Source organism: Rutidosis leptorrhynchoides, chromosome 4 (assembly GCF_046630445.1).
Source record: "Rutidosis leptorrhynchoides isolate AG116_Rl617_1_P2 chromosome 4, CSIRO_AGI_Rlap_v1, whole genome shotgun sequence".
NCBI lineage: Eukaryota > Viridiplantae > Streptophyta > Magnoliopsida > Asterales > Asteraceae > Rutidosis > Rutidosis leptorrhynchoides.
This window is the reverse complement of record NC_092336.1, coordinates 402,967,811-402,988,574: the sequence shown is the minus strand read 5'-3', so window position 1 is coordinate 402,988,574 and position 20,764 is coordinate 402,967,811. Positions and strand designations below refer to the sequence as shown.

At 35.7% G+C, this 20,764-nt stretch overlaps 1 protein-coding gene across 1 annotated transcript; it reads right to left on the bottom strand.

Annotated features, from left to right (window-relative positions):
* Positions 1-262: 262 nt before the first annotated feature.
* On the bottom strand, positions 263-20,495 carry LOC139844104 (CEN-like protein 2). Its single transcript, XM_071834317.1, has 5 exons — positions 20,163-20,495; positions 19,802-19,863; positions 16,721-16,761; positions 908-959; positions 263-656 (listed from the first exon to the last, which is right to left on the bottom strand). Exons 1-5 carry the CDS (start codon positions 20,373-20,375, stop codon positions 485-487), a joined length of 540 nt encoding a protein of 179 aa, XP_071690418.1. The 5' UTR covers positions 20,376-20,495; the 3' UTR covers positions 263-484.
* Between the last annotated feature and the right edge of the window lie 269 nt (positions 20,496-20,764).

The following is a 20,764-nucleotide window of genomic DNA, read 5'->3' as shown; positions in this document are numbered from 1 at the left end:
ACACTTCGTACCTCTTAATCCATTCACAAGTGTAGACTAAATCTCTCAGTTACACTAAATTTTCAACAAAAGCATTATAATCAACGTGATTATTTATAACACTCCCGCCTTACTCGTTGTTATCAACCCATAGAGTCAAGTAAAAACCGTACACATGTAACACATGAAATTTTATTAATATCAATAATGATCCAATTATGGTGAATCACGTCTACAATCTTGTTATCAACCCTTACATCCAAGTAGTCAAGTAGAAACCGTGCACGTGTAACACTTAAAATTTTAGTGACATCCATAATGATCCAATTTTGATGAATCACGCCTACATTCTTTATGAAACAAAATTGTAAACGTGCAATTATTAAAACAATCAGTTCAATAAAAAATTCTTAAAGCTAGTTTCTGTGCTTAAATATACATATTAATCAAGTATATAACATGAAATCACATATCATAAATTAAACATTTGAATTCGACAAGAGTACTATCGCCTTCGCCTTCTAGGGGCGGTCTCTCTCTGGCAATTAAAGAAAGTAGCCGCAACAGGCAAACCAAGTTCATTTTCCTGAGCAAAGTTTCTAGTGTTGAATCTATCTCTTGAAGTTGGGCATCTTACAGTTTGTCTTCCCTTTTGCTTAAAAAGGAAGAATACATACCTGCGTACAAATTTCAATTAATAAGAGTTAATTCATATCTAATATGAGAATAACTCACTTAGCTAGACTGCAAATATCCGTGTAAAAAAAGTTATCCTCTCGGATAACCTGAACAATGTAATACTATAACCGTTTGCCCATTTAGAATTAGATGTAGCCTGAACAATGTAAAACTATATCTATTTTGCCCATTTACAATTACATATATAAAAAATATTTAAAGAAAACAAGAAAATGAGTGTTACTATTACCTGTGGATGCCAATGTTTGGCCTGGGCATTTGATAGCTCACTAACTCATTTCCTAAATAACAAAAAATAATACAATTCAAACAAATATTTTAGCAGTCTTTTGTAATAATCTAGTTGAAATAGGTTGGTAAAATGGTTGAAACCTAAAATCACATAGATATTTGGATTTGACATAGGTTAAGTGTTGAGTCCACTTCTGAATGAAGAATTTAATTATGACAAAACATGATTGTAAACACTAATTGTAATGTGCAGGCCAACATAAATTTATTTATTCGTTAAACGACATTGTATGTCGTGTCTAAGTGCTTCGTATACTTCCTTCACTATCAGCACAAGATAGTTCAAGTTTTAAGGTTTCTTCTTACCAGCATGAGATGTATGCAGAACTAGCAAGAGCAATTCTAGAAGAACCAAGTAACTGAAGAACCAGCGGAGCCTGGAGCAGCACATAACACTTAGACAAATCGTGCTCCATTACAAGCATGATAGTTTTCTGTGTTTTCTACATCAATTGACACTATTCAACTGACATCAAAGACAAAGTTGAACAAAGAAGGACGCGAGTTAGCGGTTGACAAGTGACCTTACATGAAAACGAAGGAATGCAGAAGATTAATCCATGCGCAGTTCATGGTTAATTCTTTGTCAACGCCTTGGGAACCCAACATTCCATTTCTTTAATCAAAATGAATGTCCAAAGGGGTGTTCTTGCAATTATCTATCAAAGAAGGAAAGGAAGACCATGTGCTTCCTGATACAGTTGTCGGCTTGGTATAAACATCCTTTGTACCAGTGGACAATAGATCGTTTACACGGTTTTTAGGGCTCTTATAAATAGATGAAACCACAATTGTATAAATTAGTGGTGTGGATATTAAATCAAGAGAGTCCAACCTGTAAAGCTTAATTTGGTGAAAGCTATTAGGTATAAACTGTATCAATCGGTTATCTATTCCGTCAAGGATAACCGTGATTCTTTGAGATTATATCAATAAAAGAATAACGTTAAAAATTACACGTGACTCTGATTTAATTGTTTATTAATTGCACTTAAAACTGATAATTAATCTTAATTAACAAAAAGAATTGTATTCTCCCCCCTCTACAAACTTCTTGTTGTTAATTCGGGACCAACAATTGGTATCAGAGCTTAAGTCTTGATTATTTCATATCTTAAATCTGAATTCTCTAATGGCCGCATACAACAACACAACTTATCTCGAATATAGTTTTACCAATAGACCAACCAAGTTTGATGAAGATGATTATGAAACTTGGAGAGAGGTTCATGTTTCATTTTGAGTCAATTGACACACTTATGTTTGGCATTTCAAATAATGGCCCATATGTCCCTATGTCCACCATTGAAGCTAGACCTGCAACCGAGGACTCTCCAACTATTGAAGCAAGAGAGGTTGTTCTTCCTCCATCTAGAAGGGAGGATGAAGACAGACGTCGTGTTGGACTTGATCCTAAAATCAAAACTATGATAGCTGTAACTTTACCTAATCATGTGTTCAAATTGATTAAGAGGAAAACATGTCCTAAAGCTATTTTAGATTATCTTGACATCACCTATGATGGAAAAGATGAGGTCAGGTAAAACAAAATCATTGCCTTGAAAAGGGAATATGAGCTCTACTTTGCTTATAAGAATGAGACTTTGAAACAAACCTTCAGTAGATTTAATTCTCTTGTTGCTGACCTGGATAGCTTAAAAGCTAATTACACTAAATTTGAACAGGGCAACAAATTCATTGACTCATAACCTACAAAGTGGAAACCTGTTACTGACCCTCTAAGGACAACCCAGACTTTAAAGAATTTTGATATGTCATCTCTGTATGGTATACTATGGAACCATGAGACGGCAGAAGCAAAACTTGAATTAAACCATAAAGAAAGTTTTAAGTCTATCCCCACCACCTCAAAATCTACTAAGTCAGATGATACTGCTCTTGTTAATGCTGCTAAAAAGAAGGCACAAAAGGCCTTACTAGTTTAAAAGTTGTTAGCAGAAGAAGAGGCAGAAGTGGATGATGAGGATAGTATGACTGAGTCAGAGGATAGCAGTGATGGTGATGATTGGGAAGGGTTTGCTGAGGGAATGGCTTTACTGGCTAGGCGTTTCAAGAAATTCAACCGTAGTAGGACTAGTAAACCATACAAAGTCAACAAAAAACCCAGTGCTAGGTATTCAAGAAAGTCAGTATCTGGCCCAAACTCTGAGTGTTATAACTATGGGAAGGTAGGGCACTTTACATCTGAGTGCATCTCCAGAAAACCTTCCACACATACCAACTCTTTTTCAAAAGCTGACAAGTACTAGAACAAGTACAAACCTATGAAGGCCTAGATAAAGGAAAACTCAAAGGCTGAAAAGAAGGATAATAAGCCAGAGAAAGTGTTAGTTGTTGAACATCATGATTGGGATGAAACCAGTTCATCATCTTCATCTTCAGACAGTGAAAGTGATGAGAAGTGCACTAGTTATACATATGGTAAAAAGTTATGTTTAATGGCCAGAGAAACTGAGGGAGTTGATGAGGAAGAAAGTGCTAGTATATTTTTAGATAATATAAGGGAAGTTGACCAGAAAAGGGATTCACCTCAATGGATATCTGAAATGTTTGACTATCTGAGAATTGATCTCTGCAGAGGAAGCAAACGTGAAGATGTTTTCAAAAATGAAATCAAATCTTTAAATGAAAAACTTAAAAGCAAAACTAATGAAATTAAGACCTTAACTGGTGAAATTTCCCAACTTGAAAATCAAAATTATGCTTTACAATCTCTTCACTCAGAAGCACCAGAAGTCAAGAACTAGTTTAAGGTCCTCAAAAGGGTTATAGCTTCTTGATGTACATCTGCTCTACGCACTACTAAGTGTGTTAATGAGTAGGTGCCTGCCCAAGTTGAAGCTTTATTTGTTGTTAACTATGTTGTTGCTGCTGCCCATGCAGAAGTTGAATTCATGGACCCTGTTCTTGAAACTAATCTTGAAGATGTCTTTCCAAACACCTTTGCCAAGATAGTTAAGGGTAAAAAGGTCTTGAAAAATAAGTTTGTTAGACCTACAGTGACCCCACCACAGTTCATGAAAATCTTGGAGGATGAAGTTAAAGCTAGAGAATCCAGTACCTCACATGATGAGACTACAGACCCCTCAAGCATCAACTACATGTCTCCAAAGGAACAAAAGATTAAGAGGGAGATTACTGAAAGGAAGCAAAGAAATTCTACACTAGTTAATCCCCAATTTCTCTAAGTTACACAACTACTGATCCTGCTGTGAAACTTCAAACTGGTCAACCAATATCGCTAGACCAAGCAGATGTAGCTTCATCTGCTGGCTCAACAGTGTCTTCCAATAATGGTAAACCAAAAGACAAAGGTAAAGCAGCAATCAACAATGATTATGGTACTGGTTCCAAACAGAAAGTTGTCCATAAGGAAAAAGCTAAAGTGAACAAGATTGTGGAGTCATGTGCTGTGTCAAATATCACTGAGATACTGACTGTGAAGCTAGACCAGTTGCTACTGGCTGTAGCCCAAAGCTAGCAGCAGAACCAGACTCCCAGTTCATCTACCCCCAACTAGTTACTAAAGCCAAAAGTGAGGAAATGCTACAATTGTGGCAGCAAGACTCACTTGTCTAACCAATGTCCTGAGTACAAGGAGCTGTAGAAGGCATATCGTGAAAAGATAGCCAAAATTTCATACATATCTGCTGCTTAAACCCTGACCACATCTGCTACCGCTTCTTTAAGCAAACCAGTAGAAAGGAAGAGATCATCTAAGATGACCCTTCCAGAACCCATCCTCGGATAGGTTCCTAAAAAGAACTAATCTCACGGTACTGTACAGGGCATTCAAAACAAGCAAATTTGGTATCTCGATAGTGGTTCTTCGAGACATATGACCGGAAGTAAGTCCTTGCCGATGGATTATCAAGAAAAGGATAGTCCGGTTGTTTCATATGGAGATAATTCACTTGGTTAGATAAAGAGTTTTGGTACTTTGATAAATGGGAATGTCACATTCACAAATGTGACATATGTAGCTGGGCTTAAACACAATTTACTCAGCATAAGCCAAGTGACAAACAAAAGAAAGATAGTCCAATTCAGAAGAAAATTTTCCACTATTATTGACAAGATAGGGAAGCCTCTGTTGACTGCTGACATGAGAACATGTATCAAATTGACATAACGCATCAGTCACAAAAACTTATACTTGTTTTTATTCAAAGTCAGCAGACAACCTCAAGTGGTTATGGCACAAAAGACTATCACATCACAACTACAAAGAGATTCACAAACTCTCAAGCAAAATTATAGTGTCTGGACTACCCACCATGTCTTATGTGAAGGACATATTGTGGCTTGGTTGTGAAAAAAGAAAGCATTACCAAGCATCATTCAAGTCAAAATAAATCTCATCTGTTGAGAAGGCATTTCACTTACTTCATATGGATCTGTTTGGTCCTGTCAATGTTGCCAGCTGTAGTGGGAAGAAATATACATTGGTTATTGTTGATGAATATTCAAGATACACATCGGTATTCTTTTTAAAGAAAAAGAGTCAAGCTGCTGATGTAATTATCAATTTTATCAAAAGAATGGAATTATTGAATGGGAAACTGGTGAAGCAGCTAAGAAGCGATCATGGCACAAAATTCAGGAACTCTACACTTGAAGAATTCTGTGCTGACAAAGGCATTTCACAAAACTTTTCTGTTGTGAGAACACCACAACAAAATGGTGTTGCAGAAAGAAGGAATGGAACTCTCATTGAAGCAGTAAGATCAATGCTAGCTGAGTCTGGGCTGAAAAATTCATACTGGGCAGAAGCTGTGAATACTGTCTGTTTTACCCAGAATAGATATTTGTTTGTAAAAAGACATCAGAAAACTGTTTATGAAGTTCTTAGAGGAAGAAGACCCTTCATGCATTTCTTCATGTAATTTGCACTCCCTGTTTCATTCTGAATAATATGGACCAGCTTGGCAAGTTTGATGCTAAAGCTGATGAACGAATATTTATTGGATATTCCAACATGTCAAAAGCATATAGGGTCTACAACAAAAGAAGGGGATTTTTTGAAGGATCAATAATGGTAACAATTGATGAAACTGTCCCAAACTTATCTTCTGGTCAAGAAGATGAGGAGTTAATTTTTGAAAAGCCTACTCAGCCAGCTCTTGATGAAGTATAACCAACAGTAGTACCCTCACCAATTCATTTTGATGGGGTCTATGAAGATGAGATGTAATTTTTTATTCCATCTGTTTCTAAATCAATTGGACCTATTGGCTCTACTAAAGTATTACAGATTGAGCAGAGGTCCACTGGTTCTGAAGGATCTTAGTTTGGTACTGGTTCCTCTAAAGAAGTACAATAGTCTCATACTGATGTGCACACTATTAGGCCTACTGATGATCCTGATGTTGTGTGTTCTACAACCAGCTCTCCTATTCATAACACCATATGGACTAAAGAGCATCCAAATGAGCAAATCATTGGAAATCTGGCTAGTAGAGTAAAAACAAGAAGGCATGTAACCAGGAACTTCTTTATGCATGTAAACTTTGTGTCTACCATTGAACCCACTAATGCTAAAGAAGCATTAAAGGATCCTAGCTGGGTAGGAGCTATGCAAGATGATCTCTCTTAGTTTGATGGGAAAAAAGTATGGCAGTTGGTACCTGAACCTGAAGATGAAGAAAAGAAAATCATTGGTACCAAGTGGGTGTTCAAGAACAAAATGGATGAAGATGGGGTTGTAATCAGAAACAAGGCTCGATTAGTAGCCTAAGGGTTTAGGAAAGAAGAGAGACTGGATTATGAAGAGACATATGCACCAGTAGCAAGGATGGAAGCAATCAAAATATTCCTAGCCATTGCTGCTCATATGAACTTTAAAGTATTTCAGATGGATGTCACATCTACATTTCTCAATAGGAAGCTGCAAGTAGAAGTCTATGTCAAGCAACCTCCTGGTTTTGTAAGAAGTAAATATCCAAACCATGTCTATAAGTTGGACAAAGCTCTTTATGGCCTGAAATAGGCACCTAGAGCATGGTATGAGACACTTTATGTGTATCTCACTGGTTTGGATTTTAAAGTTGGAACAATTGATACCACTATATTTTCAAAAGAGATAGATGGTGATCTCTTGCTGGTACATATATATGTGGATGATATTATTTATGGTTCTACAAATGAAAAACATTGTCAAGATTTTTTAAAACTTATGTATGAGACATAGGAAATGAGTTTACATAGACATTTGCAATACTTTCTTGGACTACAAACCAAACAACTTGATGATGGAATTTTTATAAGTCAAGATAAATATTTCAATGATATGCTAAAGAAATTTAGTATGACTTGTTTAAAAGATATATGGACTCCCATGTCAATAGCTATCAAAATGGATGTTGACTTAACTGGTACATCAGTCAAAATAACTGAATATAGAGTTATGATTGGTTCCCAATTATATCTTATAGCCAACATACCAGATATTATGTTTGCCACATGTCTGTGTGCTAGATATCAATCTGATCCTAAAGAGTCACACATGCTAGCAGTGAAAAGAATATTTAGGTATCTGAAGGGTACTCCTAAATATGGTTTTTGGTATCCCAAAGACCAAGATTTTGAACTAATGGGGTATTTAGACGCAGATTTTGCAGGTTATAAAATAGACAGGAAAAGTACAAATGGTGGTTGCCAATTACTGGGTGGAAGCTAGTCAGTTGGACCAGTAAGAAACAGAACACTATGTCTACATCTACAGCTGAAGCAGAATAAGTTTCTATTGGTAGTTGTACTGCTCAAGTACTATGGTTGCAAAGCCAGTTGAAGGAATATGGTGTATACTTCACAAAGACTCAAATCTATTGTTTTAACACCAGTGCCGTTGCCATTACCAATAATCCTGTTATGTACTCAAGGACCAAGAACATTGATGTACGGTATCATTTCATTAGAGATCATGTTAAAAAGGAGATGTCGAGCTTCACTTCATTTTCAACAGATCAACAGTTAGCAGTTTTATTCACCAAGTCATTGGATGAGAAACGTTTCAACTATCTCATTTCTGAGCTGGGTATGCTTGAACTCTAATAGTAGAAGACAACTTTGTTGTCATACTGGTTGTACATTGTACAAGGCAAACTAGTAGTACATACTTGACTGTTTACTGCTTGTATATATATGTGTAGTGAACAACCAGCACCATAAGGTTTTCTACTTAGTCAAATCTGTTAGAATTTAATTAAATAGCTGACAAGTCATAAGTGATCTCAAAATTAAACGAGTCTCATTTATTCCCAATGATTTAAATTAAATACTAAACAAATTAAATGTGTCGAATGTTTGGTATTTTCTATGAAAACAAACCATGTTTTTTGAATTAATTTGAATTAAAACACCTACTCGAAAAAATGAGTACTTTTGTCGGTTATATGTCAATCAAAAGACTATATAAACTATCACATCTGCCCATGCGCCTGCAGATGTTAGACAATGTTTATTTCTCTCTCATCCATTCATGTCACCAATCCATGTAGATTTAATAAAAGGTTTTCATTTCTTAAATAAATCTTTCTTTTACAAGCCCTAACTCTCTGATTTTCTCTCGACTTTTCAAATTCTCAACCTTTCAATCTTCATCTTCATTTTCAGTCACTAAGAATTGCAGAACAAAACCAATCCGAGCATCAAAACCCACAACCCTAGGAGGAACAAGAAGAACATGCACCTGTAGCATTATTCACTCTTCATGAGCATCTCACTCCGGCACCAGGTGCCCTTGAGCATTATATTCTTCACATATCGAAAGGCAATGCTCCTCACACGATGGCTATTCCTCCCAATCGAGCAGATTTTAGTTATGAACCAATGGTTAAGTACCTTCGACACTCACCAATTGCCTATGAAATTTCCGGTGTTCCATCAGCTATTTATACGGCGTGCCTTGGAAGATTCTGGTACACATGCAGCCTGAACAAAATTCCAAAAGGCAAGGAGTGCATCACTAGTATGGTTACGGAAGAATTCTCCTACTAAATTACTCTGGGCATTATTAGAACTTCTCTTCATCTTCCCAAAGGACCATTTTTGGTTCTTCCACTAGTGATTAATACAGGAAGCAAGTTTTGGAGTATGTCATTCTGATGGTCCAGTCACTCACCACAGTCCACAGAGGAAGAACATGTCATAGTTCTAAAGTTACATCTTTGGTGATCAAACACAGTGTAAGAGTTCTAAAGTAGGGAGCTTCGATCAGTGCTCAGATTTTGAGCTACAAATTTCTCATGGTCTTGTTTTCAATCGAAACATCGACTATGCTCATCTCATTTACATCAAGCTAAGGGAATTGGTGATTAAGGCCAAAAGAAATGAAATTATTCCCTTTCCTAGGTTTTTAAATCTTTGTTTTGAGTTTAATGTAGAGGAGGACTACTACAAAATCACTGATCCAGCTAAGCCATTTGTGGCAAAGGAGGGTGGGATGTTTCAAAACAAGTGTGTTGAGCTATATCTGGGTTTATCTCTTATAATGCTATAGTATCTAGCTGCTGTTCAACCAACACACCCAGCCTTAACCTCTGGTGCTCTACAACTGAGGGGGAGGGTCCTCATGTAGAGCTAGTAGCCGAAGCTAATCCACCAGCTGACGAAGGGACAGCCACAGTCCCAACTACTGATAAAGTATTATTAGTTATAGAATCTGGTGCTCCTCTTAACGGGACAGTCTCAGTCTTAACTACTGATTCTACTAAAATGGTTATGGAATCTGTTGCTCAACCATTTCTTGGTGCAGGATTATCCTAAGTATCAGATGACAACACACCACATGGGAGACATCATCGGTCTTAACTGCAAAGTTTGCTGAGCTGGCTATGGTCTGGTGCTCCTTAAGTAGAGACAGCACCACTATCAACGGCTAGATCACCCAAGGACAATGCTATGGAATCTGATGCTCCTCTAGACCATGAACTAGATGTGTCTAAACTTGTTGTCACAATTGTTTCAAGTGTCAAAACTGGTTCTGAAGAAACCAAAGGTACTTTAAATATTTTATTTCATACTGGTTTTAAAACAAGTGTGAAGAGGAACAGCAACCCATGTACTTCTAACCTAGCACATCCACACTTTTATAAATCAGAATTTGACATATATCTTTTGATGTCAGTACAACCAGCAAAGATCATACCTCACTTCCAAAGCTGACTTGAGCTATCTCTTCATCATGTTGAGCTAGCTCAACCTACAGCCTGTTGTAACTTAGAAAACAAAGATGAGTGTCACACTAATACATATAAATTGGACAATTATCTTACACAATCTGAGTTAACATGTGCCCTCAATGAGTCAGCAGAGTCACGGCTGCACTTACAAGCACTACACTCTGTCTCAATCGAAGGGCTGACTAAAACATAAGTCATTCCCCATAGACCAACATCAGATGCAATTGTTGAGTCAAATTTATCTGATTTAGCTTTTGCTAACCTAACTGGTTCTTGTATTTCAGATGTTGTTGTTACAGGTTTTGAGGAGGATTTGGTATATGTTGTTGATGATGATGTGGCTTTGAAGGATGTTGCTGCATCTCATGTCGATATGTTTGTTGACACTAAGGTTGTTGATTCTTCTGAACAGCCTTATGTGTATAGTTCGCCAGATCCTGAAGAGGTGGTCCCCAGAGTTGTCCACAAAGGGGCTATACATGCTCCCAAAGTTGCCTATGTAGTTGACCAGCTCACTATTAATCCTTCCAGTGCACTCAGCTGCTCACCAGCTACCAGATGCAGAATTACTAAAACAATTATAGCATCTTGCTGGTCAGGTGGATGTTCTGGATCAACTCAACTCAGCTGACACTACAGAGAAACTTTATTCGGACTTTGTTGTTTCACATGTTGTTGCTGCTCCGTCTACTGGGTCTTGGGTACCTTTAAAAAATATTGTTGATGCTAAAGATAAAGTGATCAGTACCACTCCCAAGCGACTAGACACTTTTCATGGTGATGATCTACCAACGCCCTATGATTCTTCTAATTCTTCATCTTCTTTCGAGGATAATGATAAGGGTACTGGTACTGCTAATAAGCCAATGGATCTCGATACTGGTTCATCTTTTACTGATGAAGATAACATTGATTCTAAGCCTTCGGGCGAAGGTAAAAATGGTGATGATTATGGTGATGAGTCTGATGGTGACCTTCCACCTCCATCACCCCATAAAGTTACTCTTCATCATGCACAGACTGCTCCATCCACCTCTTTACAAGTTGTTGAGGTTGAAGGTGTCTTATCTTGCTGTTCAGCGACCTGCCTCCCATGTGACACCCTTCATTCAAAAGACTGTTGCTGAAACAGTGTATGAAGCTGTTCGAAATGCTTTTCAAAATGTTGAAGATAATGCACCCACTTGTGCCGCCATTTCTGCTGTTGAAGCTTACCTGAAACAAATATCCGAATTTTCTAACAGTGTTACTACTTATCTTCATAACAACCAACTCAACAATGCAGATCTGGGCTAATGAATTCTCACTCACGAAAAGTATGTTGATCAGCTCTCTAGACTGGAAGATGATCTAGATGCTGAGAGACAACGTAATCATTATTTGAATGAAGAAATTTTTTTTTCTAGAGGATAGACTTACCGATCTTCAAGAACATCTTGACTCCAGGGTACCAGCTACAGATTTTCTTAGACTTGCAGAGACTTTACATAAAATGGTTGAACTTCAGGCCAGTAACAGGGAAGATGTGGAAAAGATGGTGATGATCACCTCAAGGAATGAAGTTCGTATGGCCAATATGTGTAGAAAACAACTTAGTGCTGACCCTGGAGCAAATCTTTCTAGGGCTGATGCTGACTTGAACCATCATGTCTTGTCATGTAGTGATAGTGACAGTGATTGTGAAATCATTGCACCCTCAACCTCTACCTCTGATGATACCAAAAAGGGGGAGAAGGATGAGAAGAAGAAGAAAGACAATAAAAGAAAAACAACTGAGGGGGAGCATGAACATGAAAAAGCTCCTAAGCAGATACAGAAGGATGGTGATGATCAAGATGGTGAAGAGAAGAAGTCCAATGCTACTGAGACAGAAGCCCATACCAAAGCTAAATTCCCTGTTGTGTCTCAAACTATTGAAAGAAAGCTGCAAAGATCTACTGATAGACACCAGAAGAGACATCAAGCAATGGATGAGGCTTTAGAATGCCAAATTTGTTGAGTATTGTAGGAAGAGGCAGCAAAAGATCCTTCAAAGAATCAATCTTCCTGATGCTGAGAAGATAGAAGCTAACTTTCAGGTCATATTTGAGAAGAAGAAGAAGGCAAAGCTATATGCTGCCAGGGATCAAAGAATTGAAAGACTCACTATTGAAGAGGTTCAATCTTACTTGCATTCCAATCAACCTTATGAAGCTAAATCTGCTTTCTTTCAGCAATTGCTTGCAAGTAGCATGCCAGTTGGAGCTAAGTCTACAACATAGATAACACATCAGTCAACTCAACCAGTAGGAGCTAGTCAAGCTTCTACTGGTGATCAAGATCAAGTACAACATCAACAACCAGTAGAAGCTGGTCAAGCGTCTGCTGGTAATGAAAGTGTTTAAGTAGAAACCAAGTCTACTACTGAGGGGAGAAACTTCTGTCAACTCCTCCCAAGAACACAAAGGAAGCAGCAACCCCACTTGAACCTACTCTTATTAATATTAAAGGGCCAAGACTCAAACCAAGTATCATGATCCAATTAGGTACAAGCCTTATTTTCTTCAAGTGGTGATGATGATGATAATGAGCTTCTGCCAGAATCTGACGATGAAAGCCTACCCCCAAAGAAATAACCAATGACCTATGTTCCATAAAAAGATTTGGTGAAGGCATTTGAAGAGGCAGAAGAAAAAGTATCATCTGGTGAAGACTCAACTAGAGATGTTGAGAAAGAAGACCCAACAGGAAGTGTGCTACTAGGTAATAGAAGTGTTGAATACCCAACACAGGTGGCAGAGCTGGGTACTCAAGAAACTGCTACTGAAGGGCCAACTACTGCTCAACTTACTGTTCCAACCACACTAACGCTAGAACTTGAAGCATCACTTGAAAGAATGTTGCAACAAACAATGCAAGGTGTCCAAGCAGGTCCTTCAGGAACAGAAGAGGTTCCAAAAAATCCTCTTCCTCCACCTCCATCACTCTCCTTTGAAGAACAAGAGGCTCTCAAAATGGGTGTAACTGTTGAAGAATGGCAGAGGAGAGATGCACTGGTTAGAGAAGATAATGTTAAAAGAATCATATCAAGGTATCACCCTCTAGATCAAGATTTGTATATCAATACCTACAATCTCAACATGCATATTGAGCAATACCTAAGAGTTAATGGCTTGAGGCTCAGCACTAACAAGGAACAAGAGATGTTTGGAGAAGCTCAAAATATCAAAATGGGTCTCACGAAATACTTAATACTAATGAGTACAGAGGATGGAAGAAATGCAGCAGCTGCAGCAAAAGACTTGATCCTTTCTTATGAAGAATATATTATATCCGTTCAGTTGGAACAACAGATGAAGTCTGATGCTGAGATAAGTGAATTGATCAGTCAACAGCAACAAGAAAAGAAGTTGGCTGCTCAAGAAAGGAAAAGAGAAGAAGAAGAAGAGTCTCTTAAGGTAGCCAAAGCTTTTGTTGCTACTCAAGACAAAATTCTAGATGCAGAAGAGGCGGCTGAGAAAGCAGCACCTACACTAGAACAATCTCTTGCTGGCATATTACAATTGATTAAGACAAATATATTCCAATGTGATTACTAAAAGACTGAATCCAGCATAGATAATCAAGTTCATAAAAAGGATAAAGAAAGTCTTCTAAATCATTAGGGAGAACAATGTTTCTGAGGAAGTTGATGTGGATGACCTAAGATTATATGGTCACTCTGAATGGATGGAAATAATTCAATACTTCGCTGGCAAGAAGAAGAGAAATCTCAAGGACACGCTCATACCAGAATAAAAGGAATTCTTCGAGAATGCCACTTTATGTGCCAATGCACCAGAAGTTAATGTTGATGTTGAACTTGCAAAAGGGAAGAAGAAGAAAATTGGTGTTGGCCCATTCTCATTCAGAATGTGAACCAATCATTCTACCTCCAACAATTCCAATTTTTAGGATAGAAGATCTCCCAGAGCTGTTTCCAGATGTGGATCCTTCAAGTATCAAGATAAAAGAAGAACTAGTAGATGAAGAATAGAATCTTGGTGTCTTGAAAACTTGTAATTTTTGTCTTATGATCTTTGTAATTTTCCATTTATTTTTGTGTATATTGAATGAATATAATGGATATTACCTTATGAGTTATCTTCAAAAGTATATCAGATTATAAGATATAGATAACTCATCAAAAGATCCCATCAAAATAAACTTAAGGGACACTTACTACTTATTTTTTCTTTAGTCCTTTAGAGCTGGGCCTTAGTGTTTTTCTTTTCATGTCACATGTTTTATCATCAATAAATAGGAGGAGATTGTTGAGTCCCCTACTTAATTAAGGATTTAGTTATGACAAAACATGATTGTAAATACTAATTGTAATGTGCAGGCCAGCATAAGTTTATTTACTTGTTAAACAACATTGTATGTTGTGTCTAAGTGTTTCGTATGCTGCCTTCACTATCAGCACAAGATAGTTCAAGTTTCAAGGTTTCTTTTGACCAGCATGGGATGTATGCAGAACCAACAAGAGCAATTATAGAAGAACTAGTAACTGAAGAACCAGCAGAGGCTGAAGCAGCACACAACACTTAGACAAATCGTGCTCCATTACAAGCATGATAGTTTCCTGTGTTGTCTACATCAATTGGCACTATTCAACTGAAATTGAAGACGAAGTTGAACAGAGAAGGATACGAGTCGGTGGCTGACACGTGACCTTATATGACAACGAAGGAATGCTGAAGATTAATCCATGCGCAGTTCATGGTTAATTCTTTGTCAACGCCTAGGGAACCCAACATTCCATTTGTTTAATCAAAACGAATGTCCAAAGGGGTGTTCCTGCAATTAGCTATCAAAAAGGAAAGGAAGACCACGTGCTTCCTGTTACAGTTGTCGGCTTGGTACAAAATCCTTTGTACCAGTGGACAATAGATCGTTTACACGGTTTTTAGGGCTCCTATAAATAGATGAAACCACAATTGTATAAATTAGTGATGCGGGTATTAAATCAAGATAGTCTAACCTGTAAAGTTTAATTTCTTGAAAGCTATTAAGTGTAAACTGTATCAACCGGTTATCTATTCCGTCAAGGATAACCGTGATTCTTTGAGATTATATCAATGAAAGGATAACGTTGAAAATTACTTGTGAATCTGATTGAATTGTTTGTTAATTGCACTTATAAGTTGATGGTCTAAAATTGGATGAGCTTGAGATACAGCTCAGTACAAATAGAGTCTTAAGAAAATTGTTCTTTATAACCTATATATGGAATATGGACATGCTTAATAGAAATATTTTTAAGAATCTTGATAAGACTGCTCTCAACGCAACCGCTGTTGGGCCGCCGATCAACAGCGTCGCTGTTAGCACCCGTCATGTGCTCCGTCGTTGAACCACCATCCTCCAATATGCTATGCAACGACATTTTCAGGGACGGAGTACATGATCTGTTTATGTATTTTTTTTAAGCTTCATAAATATGATGTCTGTATGTATATGCGTATCTTTATTCTATATGTACGAATGGAAAATAGATGGAAAACAGAAAAGATATGATGATATAGATGGACAGGTGCTTAGCCCCAAATTACAAGGGTTTTTACATTTTTTTTAATTAGTAATAAACTAGTATGGGCGGGCGCGCGTTGCCGCGCCATCGTATAGATATTATTTGCCAAGCTCATGGAGTCTTCAAGGTTGCTTGCCGTTGCTGGCGAAAGTTTAGGAAAAAATTGTAGGGAAAAGGAAGGGAAAAATAATAAAAAAAGAAATAAACATAACGTTTTTTTGAGAAAAAATAGTTTAAAAAAATCGGTCCAACGGTTTTGTGCAGTCCTTTAGTAAATTTTGTTGGGAAGAATGACGGAGTGAATTTTGAAAAAAAAAATTGTAGCATAGTAGTGGCCCTGTGGGTACAACGGGTGCTGCGCAACGTACAACTCGGTAAAGCATAAAATCATGAATAGTAAGGGAATAGTAGGCCAACTATGACATTTAGTATGTAGGGAAGAATGATAGGGTGAATTTTTGTAAAAAAAAAAAAATGTAGCATAGTAGTGGCCCTGTGAGTACAACGGATGCTGCGCAACGTACAACTCGTTAAAGCGTAGAATCATGAATAGGAAGAGAATAGTAGGCCAACTATGACATTTAGTATGTATAGGTAATAAAAAGTAATAACATAATACAAAGTGTTTTAAGTGTGTGGATTTTTTATATATATTTTTTAATAATAATAATAATAATATTCATAAAAATTAATAATAATTAATGATATTAATAATAATAATATTTATAATAATTAAAAAATATAAATATAATAATAATAATAATAATAATAATAATAATAATAATAATATTGGAAGTAGTGTCAATGTAGTTGGTGTGATGATTGTTAGTAAATGTTGTTGATAAAGTGAAAAGAATGAGCTTCTGAGGTAGCGCTGATGTGACACTAATTTAGTTGAATAACAAGTGTCATGGTAGAGTACTATAAGTAAATTGTTTATGAATGCATCCGACGTGTAAAAAAGAGCATGTTTTGAGTCAAGAAAAGAAGAACATACCAAAAGAGGAGTCAGTGGTGCCTGGGATGTCTGTTATCATCCTGAAAAAGAAAGCAAGTTGCCAAGTGTCAATTCATTTTTCAATCTGCCAAATAATATTTCCATCTCACATCTTTAGTTGAGTATTACAAGTCAATACAGTACTTATAATGTGATTTGGATTTGGATAAGGTTAACTACTCTAGATTTCTACATCATAAATAAATAAAGAAAATTGAAAAGGTAATTTTTTATAGTATATTTTTATGTACATATTGATAGTACTTACTCCTTTCATCCCATATTAATAGTCCAGTATTTCATTTTGAGATGTGTTAAATTAATTATCCATTTTCATAAATAGAAAAGAATAAGAAGTTTAAGTTCTATTATGTCCTTAATGTATGCGAATATGATTAAAGGAAAAAGAAAATGTAAGAGTAAAACTGAAAAGTAAACAAAAAGTACAGTAATTTTATGAAATTTTCTTAACTTAGTGTTTTTTGTCTGTGGACTATTAATATGAGACGGAGGGAGTATAAAATATTCTCCTTATTTCTTTGTTAATTATTTAAAATTAATTTTCCACTTCATAAATCAATAAAAATAAGAAGATAATTTTTTATATTCTTATGTACGTGTGTAGGATAAAATTTTTTGTAAAAATTAGGATAAAACTACAAGATAATGAAAAGATAATATGTAATAATGTTATTTTTTTCAAGTTTATACTTTTTATTCGGAATCCTTTAAATTGTGGCCGAAGATGTAAAATAATTATGTTACGAATTACATATATAATTTTTAGATATCACCAACATGCAATTATTATTATTATTTTTTTTTTTTAAAAGTTGATTATATTATATAGTTGCCTTATTATTAAAAGTTGATTATATTATATAGTTGCCTAGTTATTATAATGGCTTAATAATTCAAGTAATAAAACTTATCTATAATAAAATCAAGATCATGAAAACAAACGAACGAGATCAATTTCAATGTCATAATCAACAACTTCTTTATATCAACAATTCAAATACCAGATGGAATAACTTCTATATATTGGGATTGAAGTTGAACTACTCATTTGTTGTCTAATTCAATACCAGATGGAATAACTTCTATGGATCAGAGATCATGACTAAGAATAGGCTTTTATATAAAGAGCTGAGACAACAGTCACATGATCGAATGTTCATCATATTAACATGATGTGGTACTACGTATAAATGGTCAATACTAAAAGATATTTCTTCCAAAAGAATATAAGCGAAGTTCAAGTGCAAATGACAATTTTAATCGTCTTGGATTCAACACAATAAAGAGAAGATCGACAAATCATTAAGGTATCACAACAACAGATTTTAGAAAACAACTCAATAGGAGAAAAATAATGTATTACGGTGTTCGGTTAATTTCGGGTTATTTTAGGTTTACTTTAAATCCTTCAAAGGTTAGGTTATGTTTGTAGTTTTATCTTTAGTCTTAGTTGTTAACAATATGTATTAGTTAAAATTTGGTTATTTTAGTTAGGCTTTACTATCGGGCAAAGCCCATGTAGTGTCTATATAATTATTTATCCATGTATTCATTAATCATTATTATGGATCAAACCTAAATTTCAACAACTAAATAGACTACATATTCCCACCTACATACCACAAATAAATTTGCTACTCACCCTACACCGTGTATATATCTTGAATACCAATCTAATCGCCGTACCTATCGTTATCTTAATCTTGACACTATTAAGAACATCCTCTTTCATCATGTCACATATGAAGACACCATAATTTTCTCCATCCTAAACCTTTCTTGATCCACCACCCAAAAAAATTTCCACTCAACTACTTCACTTGCTCCTTCCACTCCTGCCCAACGGGCCCATCCCCAATAGCTACTTCACATCGTACATTTTTCACGATCGACATCTTCTTCTACTAAGGCCCAACTGGTCGGCCGCTATTCTAGCACCTCCTCTAGCCAACTCTTCGACACCCAACCAAATTTATATGCCCACACTCAATGACCTAAATATGGCATTGCACTAATTAAGAATAATATTTGGACTCTTATGCCCGACCATTAAACGCGAATATTTTTTGTTCTGATTGGCTGTTCAAGCACAAGTATAATGCAGATGGTACACTAACCGCTACAAAGCTTAGTTGGCAGCAACTAGTCGCAGTGAGTAAGTTGGGGTTGATTGTGATGAGACTTTTAGCTTGATTCTGAGGTCATCTACCATTCATATTGTTGTCAACCCTACCATTTCTCAACATCGTCATGTTCACCAGCTTGACATTAGAAACACATTTCTTAGCGGATCGAAACCTCGGTGACACCGGTTATATGCATCAACCCTGGTTTTCCGAAAGAAAATTGATGGTAAACAAAGTGAAGATCGTGTTACTACTGCACGAAAATTTTCTCGTTGTTGATGAAAATTTGAGATCAAGATTGTGTTACTACTATCACCGAAGATTTTCTTATTCTTGTATGATAAACTGAGATCATTAATCTTGTTGGAGAATAAATCAAATTTTAATTGAAGCCAAGCTACACCTCGCATAGCCGCATAGATGTCTTCACATCATATACGCATGGTGATTTTGGTATGGACAAAGTTAATTTAGCAATAGTTGTATAAATTGGTGATGTTTGTAGTTTGCTTGTAGACTAGCTAGCTTCAAATTGATTGATAATATTTTCCTTTGCATGTGGATCCAATCTCACAGAAATTTGTCACAGAAAGAAATTGGATGTAATACCGGCCGCCATATCTATATCTATATTCTATATGTATATAATATTAAATTCACAATATCTTAATATATAAGCTGATTATTTATATTCATATGTTAATATGACTAAGTTATAAAGTTTATGAGACCATATATATGTGAAATTATACTTGATATGTTTATTACCTTGTGTATGTGTGCCATTAGGGTTTCAGGGCTCCTGATTAGAAACTAAATAATAATATCAAGATGTTGATTAAAACACTACAATGTCTAAAACGCTTTGTAATTAATTTGTTGATACTAATTATTTATTAAATATAATTAGTAATATATATATATATATATATACCAGTGCAACTGCTCCTTGAGATATGGATCACTAGGTCCTGGAACATCTGGGTCTGTCATTATCTGCAAATTAAATTAAAAAAAAATTTGATAAGCAAGATTCATTCATCCAATTACAAAGAAACATCAATTATAAGCTAGCTAAATATAAATCTTAATTCTAATATTACATGCAATTCAATTTATCAAAAAAAAAAAAGTCACAATAATAAAACTGAAGACTTAATTAATATAGTAACCCCAAGGGGTTGGCTTGGTGGTAGGATGCTTGGAAAGTTCCAAAGGGACCCAAGTTCAATCCTCACTTGCTACACTTTGGGGGGCTTGCCTTTCAAAAAAAAAAGACTTAATTAATATAGTACCAGGGTAAAGAAGGATCTCATGTCACCACCATGAATCTCAACCCTTGGTTTAGTGGTAACTGAAGAAGGTAACCTTTCAGTCCCATTGTACACTTGGGTTGATGAGTTCATGTACATAACAACCATATTCACACTTGGTACGAAACGATCCACCACATCTCCGACCACCCTCGATAACACCAGAGGATGATCCGCCATTAGTATTCTCTCCATTATTCGTTCAGACAAATAACATGCTACCAAAAATGTTTTTTACATAAGAAAGTTGTAATGTTAATTTCACTGTGTTTTTAAACATGGACATGTATTAGTAGGGTAAAAACACATCATATCAAGAACTTTTCCAATTATTGCACCCTCTATCTTATTATTCATTCATTATTAATATTATTATAGTTTTACATAACACATGATCAAAATCATTGCTACACTAACTGTTAAGAAGTGATAATATGTCAAGTGCGTATGAAAATGATTTCCACTTAATCAAATATCAAAACACAAATTTGATTAACTACTCAAAAATTATTACTTACTTTTACTTGATATAAAATTATTTTTAATTTATATTATTATTATATTATAAATAGTGTTATAATTAT

Excerpts from the sequence above, each read along its gene's own strand:
- LOC139844104 (XM_071834317.1), bottom strand. The coding sequence starts at position 20,375 with ATGGAGAGAATACTAATGGCGGATCATCCTCTGGTGTTATCGAGGGTG. Across the intron at positions 960-16,720 it reads CACCACTGACTCCTCTTTTG|GAAATGAGTTAGTGAGCTAT; the intron begins GTATGTTCTTCT and ends TTTGTTATTTAG. Across the intron at positions 657-907 it reads CCAAACATTGGCATCCACAG|GTATGTATTCTTCCTTTTTA; the intron begins GTAATAGTAACA and ends ATTTGTACGCAG.